The 13,075-nt window shown below is 41.8% G+C and overlaps 1 protein-coding gene across 1 annotated transcript in view; it reads left to right on the top strand.

The window, feature by feature from the left end:
* Nucleotides 1–10,488, top strand: part of RALA (RAS like proto-oncogene A) — a 39,733-nt gene extending 29,245 nt beyond the window's left edge. Inside the window, exons 3-5 of the mRNA XM_075921732.2 lie at nt 1,279–1,487; nt 5,749–5,923; nt 8,609–10,488. Coding sequence (XP_075777847.1) covers nt 1,279–1,487; nt 5,749–5,923; nt 8,609–8,731 — 507 coding nt within the window. The 3' untranslated portion in view covers nt 8,732–10,488. The remainder of the gene's footprint in view (nt 1–1,278; nt 1,488–5,748; nt 5,924–8,608) is intronic.
* The last annotated feature ends 2,587 nt before the right edge of the window (nt 10,489–13,075 follow it).

The following is a 13,075-nucleotide window of genomic DNA, read 5'->3' as shown; positions in this document are numbered from 1 at the left end:
GTCCCAGTAAACTACCTTGAATGGAAAGCTCTACATGAATTTCCCTTAAACATTTATATTTAAACTTGGGATTTCTTGAATTACTGCTCCTTTTGAGATGAGCTCTGAGGTCACTGAGTAGTATTGCCTGCCTTGAATCTTGTAGCATAACATTATTCGAGTGTTAAACTTCAAAAAGCTTGGGTTCTCCCATTATCAGAACTACAGATTTTTAGTTGCTTTTGACTATTTTGATTTTAACAATCTCTGCACTTAAAGCTCTTGATCATACTTGCAGGCATACTTTAGGTAACTCAAGCTTCTGCAACAGCACAAAAGCTAAGTGTACTTTTCTTTGTATTCAGTAATCTTTCCCAAACTTGTTTAAACTATTGTGAATTGTAATATCCTTAAGATCTGCATACTATAATCAGTTGAGCTGCAGATACAAAACTTGTATCTGCACAGGACTCTAAACCTTTATCATGGAGACTTGATTCAGAAGGGATCAGCACTTCACTGGGGCTGCTGCACAACCTCTTTCTAATCTCTCAGTGGCAAAAAGTAAACAGGATTCCTGTTCATAACCCTTGTCAATGGGAAATATTACCACGGATGGGCTAAGTAGACCTAGAGTACTTCTATAGGGCATACACCTGATGACACTGACCAGTTGTAACACTACTCCTAGTGAAAAGCCAGCTGCATCCACAGTACATCGTACACATTGGAGAAAAGGCTTTGGCAGCAAGGAGGCTGGGGACGCTATACTTCTAAATATAGCTCTGTTACCCTATATAGCTTTCTATCTACCTCAAGACTTGAGGCTCAAGGGAGAGTGCAGTGCATACTCTAAATGCCATAGTAAGGAAGACAATGTAAAGTCACCGCAGGTTACATCTTGAATACTTGCAAGGAGTAAACCAATATTCTAACTATCCAAATCAGGTTGACATTCTGACCTTATCCAAGGCAACAAAAGTAAGAGTATTACAGTTCCCTCTAGAAATGGAGACAAGGCCCTAACTTGTGTGAATTTCACTATTAGATAATAGCAAAAGTGAGGTACAGTACAGCTCACAAGAGCCTCTTATTTCACCAGCATGAGATGGACATGACTCATTTCTTATTACGCTAGAGTTGGCTTGACAACTGAAGGTATTCTTATGGCCTAGATAAATGAGCAATGTAGTTTCTATTGACCCAGAAAATCCTATTTCACCTCATTGATATTAAATCTAGATGCAGGTATTTAGCATTGCTTTTTTAATTTACTTCTATCCTGTACTTTGTTTTCAGTTTGTGGAAGATTATGAACCTACCAAAGCAGACAGCTATAGAAAAAAGGTAGTTCTGGATGGGGAAGAAGTCCAAATAGACATTTTAGATACAGCAGGCCAGGAGGACTATGCTGCTATTAGAGACAACTACTTCCGAAGTGGAGAGGGATTTCTTTGTGTCTTCTCTATCACAGAGCTGGAATCCTTTGCAGCTACAGCAGACTTCAGGTAAGCTGAAGGGAAAGTGCACATTTATTTGTTAGTGAACTTGTGAAATAAGTCCTGATGATCAGGTAGACTGTTCTTACAATAACTTATCGTAATAGGGTACTTTTTCAGATATGAAGTGGCTTGTATAGACTGCACCCTGGTGTTGCCTGACACTTTGACTTCTAGCAGTTGGAATAGTTAGAATGTAGTCTCACTTTGGCAGCTGTGAAGTTGCTTTCCTCTGCTGATGAGGCATTTTGGCACAGTCTAAGATGCTACAAAACAACTTTAGTACTGTCAGAGCAGGTACTTGGCAGGGTTCAAAAAACTGCCTGCCTATAATTAGTGGCTTTCTGGCACTTGAACTGACTTGTAAACAGGCATGCTGCCATGCAGATTTGATGGCTCTGACCATACTTAAGGACCATAGTAAGCACTTGACTGTCTTGTAGGCTGCACAGCTGCTGGGCAGTTTGGATCAAACTGCATTTGTTCCTGGGCTGTTGGTTTACTTTCTGCTTGTTCTACCCACTGTAGTGCTCTGCCATGGTTTTTGATTCTCTTCCCTGTTTAACCTGTGAAGCTATTTGCTTTGGCTTATACAGCCAGATGTGCAATCACTGGCCTCTGTGCTTGAATGTGTGTAATACATAAGGAGTATCTGTGAAACTGAGTATTCTAGAGAACAGAATGTAGCAGGATTTGTCCTCCAAACTCCCGCACTCTGGCTGACAACCTGACTATACTTTAAGGCCATGATGTCCAATATGCTAGCCATGTGGCTATTTAGCTGGATGTGTGGCTTGTTCACTATAGCAATAGCTACTAAAGTAACTACTGCTTCAGAACTGGTTGTACACCATGGCTTTAAGGTTTGCTACTAGTACATTGTATATTTCAAAGGCAGAGGCACAGCAGGGTAGCTAGCAAGCACTCCTTACCAACAAATTGAGTAATGGATGGAAATTCCATCCATTACTCAAGTTAGTTGTAGGGATGTTACATTTCAACCAACCAATAAATGACTTAACATAAACGACTTAACATATGACATGTATCAATTTAAGAATGCTCTTGGGCATGTAGCACAACAAACTGAGGGTGAGCTACATCAGTAGTGAAATGTTTATACTAAACTGAGCACTTATTACTAGTCTGGCAAGTCAAAGTTTAAAAACCTTTTAAAAATTTAATGTTTTGAAAAGTGTCTGAAGTGCCCAAGGAAGCAGCAGAAGTTGGCTGTCAGTTGTGGTGGAGTTTATGGGCCCCATTGTACAAGGCACTGTAAAATCATAAATGGTCTCTAGCAGCTAAGACGTTGTTCCTTACCTGTAACAACACAGTAGGTGCTTACTAAACCTGTGTTCGTTGGTCACAACAGTTGTTACTCTAAATCAGAATGTGAACTCTCTAAGGTGGCCTAGAAGTAAGGAAGGGGATAGGAGGCTTATCCCTTCTTGCTGCTTTGATGGATAAAGGAGGCTTGAATGGCTTTAAACTTGGTTAAATTAGAATTTCAGATTGTCTTCTGCAAAATTTTCTGAACTAGTTCAATGATGGATGATTTAGATCAAGGAAGATATGTAATCAGAACCATCTTAGTGTAATCTCTAGTTACACAACTAATGTCAAAGAATGTTATGATTAAAACAACACAAGCCTTTAAGATAGGGTGAGTGTGCCTTATACATGTTGAAATAGCCAGCAGAAATGAAAGGCCAGCCCCTGATATTTCTGATATTTTGATTTGGGTGAGGGGAGAAGAAAGCAATCCTTTTCAGGATTGAATACTTGTATGCAAAAAAACTGTGCTGTTTCGGAGCCATTTCTATCTAATTAGAGTATTGTAAAGATCCTTAGTGCTACTGATCAATCTGAGGGAATACTATTCAGCAGAACACCAAAGAAGGCCATTGTGATGGGGAAAGCTTAAACTTCATTGGTCTTTAAAACTATGATCAGAGCTTCTGACAGGGCAGTTTTCCCATAATGTTAGCTTACTGATTTGACTTTTCTGAAGAAGCTGTCTACAGTAAGGACTAACACGTGCCTGCTTAACACGTTTTCGCAGTAGCACAATTTTTTAGGGAACATTTTTGAATAACACAACCATCCCCGAAAAAACAAGTGGCGGACTACTTCATGCAGCAGTACAAATTGTGAAAACAGCAATAATACAGTAGACTTCCAATAATCCAGCATACTGGGAGGTATTATAAGGCGGCTGTGACGGGTCTGCCAGGACCTGCGCTGTGTCTGGCGGGGAGGGGGGGTTGGCAGGGAACAGTGTGGTGAGCTGCAAACTCGCCACCACTTTGCAGGGAGGTGGGGAAGCCCCATGCAGCTACTGGTGACAGGCTGGCTGGGGAAACCCAGCCACTAGCCTACAAGTGGGGGCAGAAGAGGTGTTCGGGGACATAGGCTCCCCAGACACCTCACCCCCTCTTCCGCCCATGTCCCCAGACGCCTCTCCCCCACCCCCACTTGCTGGGTTTCTGCAGCAGGCCTGTTGCTGGTGGCTGCGCAGGGCCTCCCTGCAAAGCGCCGGAGGGTTCACTGCTGTCATCCATCCCTGTTGTGTCTCCTCCCCCTCGCTTCCCCCCCCCCCCCCCCCCCCCCCCCGGCTGGATGCAGTGTGGGACCTGGCAGACCCATCATGGGGCATACTCCCAACCCAGTCCTTCTCCCCTTCCCCAGAGCCAAACACCTCCCCTCCCTGCTCTAACCCAGTCCCCTTTCTCCTCCAACCTTATGTCCTGGTCCCAAGGCAGCTGCCTGTGGCCAGCTGCTAGCCAAGTGCAGGCTGGAGCCGCAAGCGCACATGTGGCTCATGTCAGCTGCTCTCGGCCAGGCTGCTAAGAATACTTCCGGGTTCCAGTTGATGCTGGACAACTGGAGTTTTACTGTACAGTACATCACCTAAAATGTTGTTGATGACGACTCAGCACCAACAGAAAACTGACTTCGACACCACTGCTTGAAATGCAACCCCCACTTTTTCCCATTGAAAGTAATGGGAAATTGACCCCACATAGCATGATAATTTTCTGAAACATAACTACGGTGTTAAATGAGGAATTACTGGAAATTTGTGTTAGGTAGGCTTTTAGAGATTACTAGCATGCAGGTTATCCTGTGCTTTTTCTATTGGTGGGTTGAGTCTGTTAGCAATCAGTGGATGTTCGCTTTAATATGCATAATGTCTTTGAGGCATAGTTGAACTCCACATTCTTAATCTCATATGCCTTCATCTGGAAAGTTACTATTTAGAACTAAGCCTTCAGAACACTTGAGCACAATGTTGGTTTGGTGTGACTTGCTTGTAGGTTAACTCTTTAAATCAGGGGTGTCCAAACTTTTTCAAAGAGGGCCAGATTTGAAGAAGTGGACATGCGTGAGGGCCGTCCCCGCACTCTCAGCCCCAAGGCGGAGGGCCCGCAGGGTCGGAGGCGGGCGGAGAGTGCAGGGCACGCTGGCCTCACGGCGGCCCGGGGGCAGGGCGAACCCGCGGGGGAGCGGGGCTGCGGATGTGCCCTACAGGGCAGGCTCTAGGACCGTGGAGGCCATGGGCAGCGGCAGCGCGGCCGGAAGCGGCGCGCTGGGCGCGCCAGTTCAAAAGAGCGCCGGGGAGCCAGGAGAGGGGAGGAAGCGGGGGCCGTATTAAATCAGAACACGGGCTGCAATTGGCCCGCGGGCCGGACTTTGGACATGCCTGCTTTAAATCAAGTACATGATGAAATTAGGTGGTGAGGTCAGAACTGACTGAAGATCTTCCCATGGTGCTCCCCAAAATTGGAGATCAGGTGTTTGTTCTGGGCCATACTATTAAATATTTTACTAATTTGGACAGTGGAGTGGAGGAGAGTGCTTGTGAAGCACCAAGTTGAGAAGAGTTGCAAAGACTGAGAGAACAGGGCTAGAATTCAAAACCAACTTGACAAATTGGAGATTTGGTCTGTAGTCAAGATGAAGGTCAAGAAGTGTGAAGTAGAACACGGACATTGGATTCTCCCCCCCCCCCCCCCAAAATGGGAATAACCAGTTGGATCCTTTTCAGCAGTACTAACCCCCTATAGAATTATAGTGGATGTTCACTCAGATGGGTGGACCATGATGCAGTTGCATAGTCCCAATGTATTGGGTATGTGTAGTCCCACCCAGTAAATCTTAAAGGAATAAAGAATTCACTGTAATAAAGATAAAAATATCTATTTTGTGGATTATTCTGGGAATAATACTTCCGAACAGATTTGTAACGTTCTTCCTTTATCCTCATCAGGGAACAGATCTTAAGAGTAAAAGAAGATGAAAATGTTCCTTTTCTGCTCGTTGGTAATAAATCAGATTTGGAAGATAAAAGGCAAGTTTCAGTTGAAGAAGCAAAAAACAGAGCTGATCAGTGGAATGTTAACTATGTGGAAACATCTGCTAAAACGCGAGCTAATGTTGACAAGGTAATGAACTTCGTTTTAGTGTGTTGCGCTTAAAGGTTCTACAAAAGGCCTGAACCCTCTTTCAGGGATAGTGCTTTCTATGTCTCGTCATGGCAAATTTATGCTTTGACTTAACCCTGGACCAACTGCTGTGGAGAACCTTTAATTATGGAACTAGTACAATGACAGTGGAACTCTCCTGGTTCACCCCTTCAGTGTGCTTCAGCCATGCTCTAAAGAGGCATCCTCAAGTGTGGATTCCTGAGTCTTGATTGATTCTTGATCCTTTACTTTCTCAGCAGTTTGAAACTGAACAGTTAACCAATTCCCTAACCAATCTAGAACTTGACTAGATTCTGAGGGGGTAGCTCAGGAGGAGACAGGCTGCCTCAGGGAATTGGAAATGAGATGGGTTTTTTGAGGGGGGCGGTTAGCTCTTTCAGTAATTCCCTAAAATATTGAATGTGATTGGAAGATGGGTCATCTTTAGAAAGGGAAGAGTGCTGGGCTAGGCTGGTCATTGACATGCTGAATGACTTCATTGGGAAAGGATTTTGATCTACCTCAGTCACAAATGATATCTGGACATGGACAAGAGGAAAGTGACTGTCTCAAAGGTGAGAGTGGTAGCTTAAGGTTCAGGGATGCAGAGAAGCAGCCTGCTTTACACATCTCTTCTTGCCCGTTTCCAATCACCATTGCTTTTGAGATCAATGGGATGGACAAGTGAAATCTCTCCAAAAAGTAAGACTAAACTTCATGCTCAGGATTAATGTCTTGCACTGAATTTCGATAACTACTGAAATCCACTGTATTGAGTGGCTAACAGCATTTTGCCTTGTGGAAAGCAGAATATTAAGACAAGGGGGTTAAGTAGCTTAATGTGCTAACTTCTCTGACCTATATACAAATCTGTTCACGCTACAGTATTAGAAAAATACCTAGTGAAAATCCTTGCAGCTAAGAATGGGAAGTCAGGTTGCAACTTGATAACCTAATATAAGAGGTGGACTTTTTTTGGAATAATTGTCTGCCATCAGGTTTTTTAACTCTTAACTGGAGAACCTATTTCTGCAACTGTTTTTCAAATGGTAATTCAGTATCTTCAGTCTGACCGAGTGCAGTCTATTTACATGCAGCAAAACACAAGTGGGTCACACTTCAGTAAAATAACAAACAGCTTGTTAAAGTTAAACACAATTGCCCCTCAGACTTCAATAGGATAGAAATTGATATGTACTAGTTCTTGATGGATTGCATCGATTGCAGCTTGTATCCATGCCTTACCAAACTGCCAGTTAGGACACAATCTACCTGCACATTCTTTAATTCAACTAATTTTACTTAACTGTCAAATTCAACATGTGATTTGTCATCTCCATCTCTCTTAGCATGTAAGCCATTGCCCTTATAAGCTTGAAGATTTTCAGATCTGGTGGTGAAATGGCAACCACTCCACAATGAGAGCTGAAATTACAATAGCCCATGGTGTGGACAAATCAAAGGAGTAGCTTGGTATCTGTCACATGGAATTCTAGTTACCCAAAGTCAGAATGCTGCAGTCCAAAATTGAGGCACTGACAAAATGCCAGGAAGTCTCTTCACTCCTAAGTGTACTTGTGCAAGTAGGTTAAGGATCTTGGGCAGTAAAGGACTATCCTTACTGACTCCAACTGGAGAATTTGTCAAACTCTCTCATAACTGTGTACACACACAAATGCTAACTTAGACATGGCCTTTACTTCTATCTTAATGAGAATGTCATGTAATATGTGATCTAGGTTTCCTTGACAAAACAGAATATTCTTTCCTCCAACACAAGTGGTAACTGTCTTAGTATGCAATGCAGGTGATGAAAAACAAACTTCAATCTAATCCTTTGTAGACTGTAGCTGTAGAACAAAAGTAATGTAACAGGATACACTGAGCTAGAAAACCATAGTTCTGTATATACCTTCAGGAGACTAGCCTACTCTTCTACAACATGGCTGTCAAATACTCTCTAGACTGCCAGTAAAGGTGGATCTGACAAAAGGAAAACTTGCATAATTGCCTGCTCTAATGCCATAGTGTCCAACACGCGGCTATTTGGCTGCTTGAGTGTGGCTAGTTGGACACCACAGCTCTAATGTGTCTTTTTTGAAGTCCTATTGCAAAGGTGATAACAGCACCTGGAAGCTGACCCCTTTGTGGAAATGAGCAACAACAATGATGCAAAATAAACTCCTCATGAAGTAGTGTCTTACCAAGCCTGAATTGACAAATGGACTTTGAGTATGCAACTCCACTTGTAGAGGTCTCAAATGTATCCAACATTCTATTCTAGTCACCTTCTGAAAGATTTGATTTTGAGCTGTAACTAAGGTTTAGTTCTTTTAAAGGAAACTCATTTGAGGCTTGATCAGTTTACATCGGATAAGGAAGCTCAGCTTCTAGACGGAGGTCTCATGTGAAGAGCACTAATCGAAATGATGGGGAGGGTGGCAGCTAGCCTTACTTGCTCTTAACAAAACTTGCATGTCCTTGGAAAACTAGGAAAAAATAGCATAATTCAGGATTTTGATTAGGGTAAACCAACCCTAAACTAGTATGTGTAGCTAGCTGTCATCAGACACATGATCTGAGTATCCTATTTAAAGTTACTTAAATTGGCATATGTTCATAGTACAATTGAACTTGCATGTAAAGTCACTTATTTTCTTTTAGGTGTTCTTCGATTTAATGAGAGAAATTAGAGCCAGAAAGATGGAAGACAGCAAAGAGAAGAATGGGAAGAAGAAAAGGAAAAGCCTAGCTAAGAGGATCAGAGAAAGATGTTGCATTTTATAATCAAAGGCCCAACTCATTTCTTCCTTGACCATGCTAATCATAATTTATAAGCATGCCACCCAAGGCTTAAATGACTGAAATTTAACATTTTGGAAACTGTAATGTATCACTAAAAGCATGAATTGGAACTGCACCAAGTTAAATTCACTGAATTTAATATGGCTTCAAGAGAAGCAAAGTTCAACCCATTTCATAATTGCCTATCATTGTTCTGAATGTAGTGTTTCATAGGCAGTCGTTAACAGTAAACAGGAGGCATTCCTTTCTGTGGTTTCTTGTAAAGCATAAATTTTATATCACTAAATCTTCAACTTTGTCTTGTCTTTGACTGCCTTGCAAATTACAATTGTGAACATGAAACTGGGGGATAGCTGTTTTTGCCACTGCATTACACAGTTGTGGAAGAGAAAATGATTCAGGCAATGTATTTGCATACAGTTTGAGTCCTTCCTATGTAGGTTAATTTAAAGTGGTCTAAATTTTTAGAAACATTTGAATATGCCTTAATTAAAGAAGAAACTAAATAGCAGATATGTAGTTAAGGCTATATTTTCATCTTGATGCATGGAGTCTGATGCATCCCTGTGCATCAATGTGGGAGAATATCCTTTAGTATGGAGTGCAGTTATGTGAATGGTCTTGCTAACTAGCTTTCAGCTAGTAGTGTCTGATCTTAATGTGTGCCATACTCTGGTTATTTTGAATAGTCCAGAGCATATTGTCACCTGTGACTTAGTATACAATATGGTAGTTTAAAATTAAAAGGGGTTGGAATCTACATGGATGGTTGAGATTACAAGGTTGTATGGCAGTTAAGCCTGAGATGGGCACTTACCACTTAACCTGCTGGCACTTTGGAACTACCATTTTGCAAGTAGATAATGTCTGTAGGTGTTGGGGTTTTTTAACTTTTTAACTCCAAGTTGGGCAGAGGAGCTCCCTTAGTAGAGCTAATGTTTTGTGGTTGGGGTGTTTAGGAATTTCAAGTGTGTTTAACTTCCTTTGTCCTTGTGATACTAAGCTATGGGAACATGGTGTGGTTGTTCGGAAGCTGCTTGCAGATTTTGTACCTTTTAGTCTAGTTTGTTCATAATGGGGAGCATTGTAGCAACTTTTTCTAACTTATCAAATCTATGCTTTGCAGTACAGAGACACTATGTGTATCCAAATTCTCCAAATAGGTATTGCCTCAGCTGCTTCGAAAACAAAAGAATACTAGCACAGTTAGTATTCAGTATCTTACTAAAAATAAACCAGGATCTGAGGTTTTGGACTCTTGAGTAGGAAGGGTAGATGGAGTCCACAAACTATTCTTTTACATGTGTAAACCTATAACTGACAGTCCAAAATGCATTCAAGAAAACTAGGTAACAAATGTGTACTTTACATGCTGACAAATAGATATTGTAGAGGGACTCAGCTCTTTAAAAATGACAGTTGTCATGTTAAATATTTATCTGTAAGGAATTTTGTATGTAAACTTAGTCAACTACCATGTGCAGAATTAAAGTTACTCATGTAACTATAGCCAAGTAGGCCAGTTTTCATCTTACTGTGTACTCAAGTCATTTTCAGTCTATTTAATGAGGGAGTCTAACCACTAACTTTGACTTTGCTTTGAGAACTGTGTACTGGGAACTGAGGTGTAATGAAGCCAATGGACATAGGGAAATGTTACTTGTCTGAGGCTGATACCTTACCCAATTCTTTTTATTTGCTATTTGAGCCATTGAAAGAAATAAACTTCCTTTTTTTAAGCACTCGTGCAATGTTAATTAATGCAAATGGGTATGTTCTAGTATACCCTCAGTTCATGGAGTCATAAAACTGAGTACTCCAAGAGTTTTTTGTACCATATGTAAACCAAACTGAATTCTGTCTTAGTGCTGTGTTAATCTGGGTAATACACATGAAAAGACTGGAGAACAGACCTGAATGTTTGCTATTGCATTTTGTGTAATAGCACTTACCTTTTTGATGTCAGAGGAATTCCAGGAAGCGAGAGAACATACAAACAATCTTGCTTTGGACAAGACCACCAAGAAAACAGGATGATCTATGCTAGAATCTGAGTAAACAATGTATACTAAAATTGTGCCTGTATTTCATAACTGGGGGAGCAAGGGTGGAAGCTTAAGTCTAATTCTGTTTCTGTAAAAATTAAGACATTGGCTTAGAGCTCAGGCACAAAGATCTGGGTCCTCTTGGCTTTGGCTTTACCACAGACTTTGTTCACGTTGCTTAACTTCTCTGTACCTGTTACGAGTGGTGTGTTGCTGACTTTTTTGCATGAAGTCTAGCCTTTTCTCTAGCAGAGGAGATCATGACAGAAGTGTAAAGGACTAAGGCAATTGGCTTTTAAACCCTTGTGCATCCTTCCATTTTGTTCCTATTAGGTATTGTTGCTGCTTTATCTACTGATTTGAGGCGATCTAATGATATTCTAATAACTGTCTTACATTAATTTTCCATGGGGGAGGATTAGTAGTATTCTAATCTCAGTTGAGTTTGTCTACACATGAACACACCTAGTTCTAATGCTGGCTGTTAGACTATCTAACCCATGCAGCTAGACATACTACAGCTTGATGTGATGAGGCTTCAGTCTGCCACTATTGACTATAATCCCTGTTGCTGGCATAAGTCCCGTCTCTAGCCCTAATAGCACATCAATTGACAGCCCTAGTTAACACTCACAATGTAGTCCAGGATTAAAAATCATTACATTTTTAACACTAATTGCAGGCATTAATGCGAGCTGCCCTCAGCTCCATGCAATGCTGCCCCGGTGCTTCAGAGGGGCAGCATTGCATGGAGCCTGGGGTCAGCTTCAGCCTCTGATCCCAGGCTCCATCCAGCACTACCCTGTTGAAATGTGGTGGTGGTATTTTGAGGGGGAGGTGTACATGATCACAATTAAATTTCTAAATCACTTGACAGCCCTAACTCTTCTTCAGGGCTGGACAATATCTAACTTCAGTACTTTTTGACAATCCCACCTACTACATTCTAAAACACCTATGAATGGTGGGAGGCAGAGTCCACTAGATCTACAAAGCCTATCAGCAGACAACTTCAGATCAGTTTCTTGTCTTAAGAAGTGATGTTTGTATTTTAGTTAACTTCCCTTCATGCAGAATCATTACAGCAGGGTCATGTGCACAATCAACATCTCAGAATGCCAGCTAATTGATACTTCTGTTACAATCAAACCTTATTAACTAGCTCAATGTATAAAACTCTAAGCCAGCCTTGGAATAAAATCTTAGCCCTCATCACTGCCTTTTAAAATGCACTTTTTAAAAGTGCATTTTTACTTTGTTCATAGCCCCTGTAGTCTCCAACTAGTTAACTCTGAAGTAAGATACTGGATTTTACTTTAGGAATCTAGTAGCAGTCACTAAATTACTGAAACCACTTGAGGGGCAGAGGGAAAGTTATAACAGTGGTCTTTAATAACAATTTAAGTATCTTGTTGGAAAAACCTACTTTGACTTGCTATCTTCAGTTCTGGCTGGACTACAGCAAGTGCTAAAGCTGAAACCAGCCAGGTTCTGCGAGTCTGTGTTTGTGTGCATTCCAAGTATGCATAGGTGTATATTAGCTGGAAAGTGGGTCCCTTGCTTCTTTCCCCTTATGCCCCAGCATCGGGGATCAGGCTCAGTGTTCCCTAGAGTCATGCCTTATGGCACACAATATAGCACCCTCCTGATATTTCCTACATGTGCACACTGTTACATAGTTCCTTCTTACTAGTGTTAGCTGGAGTTCCACTGTGCTCTTGTTTGCAAGTGCAGCAGCTTTCATACTTAGAGAAAACTAAGTTAACAAACACTAAGAATAATAGCTAACTATAATAAAGTTTCAGTTGATGCCTTGGTCTCTAGGCTTTAGAGCTTGTGACCCGTGTAGGCTCAGCAGTGACACTGCACCCTTCCTGCTTGGACAGGTCATCAGAGTGCTGTGCAGTTTGCAAAACCTTCAAGTCTCTCAGCTAAAGCCAGAGCTCAGCAGCTCAAGATCTTGCTAGTGGACACAGCACTCTGCTCCCAATCAGCCCCATACTCAAGGATGCAGCACCAAGTACCACTCCTCTTCTGCCCTCCTCTCCCCCCCCGCCCCCAAAGTGCATTGGTCCGGTGCCTAATAAAGATGTGTGCCACCAGATAAGCTATTCTCAGTGCCCACTGAGTAGTTACTAGGCTTCAGTCTTCCTCAAATTAAGCAAGACAAGCCTCTGGTGAGACCTGAGTTGGACCATGCAGTGCTAATGGAGGCCACCTCCAGCTGCAATAGGGATGTAAAATCCTATTGAATTGGATAAATGTTTAACAGATTAAAAAG

The sequence above is a fragment of the Pelodiscus sinensis genome, chromosome 2, assembly GCF_052426305.1.
Source record: "Pelodiscus sinensis isolate ZL-2025 chromosome 2, ASM5242630v1, whole genome shotgun sequence".
In the NCBI taxonomy this organism is placed as follows: domain Eukaryota; kingdom Metazoa; phylum Chordata; order Testudines; family Trionychidae; genus Pelodiscus; species Pelodiscus sinensis.
The sequence above is the reverse complement of the archived record's forward strand: the minus strand, read 5'-3'. Positions and strand labels throughout refer to the sequence as shown.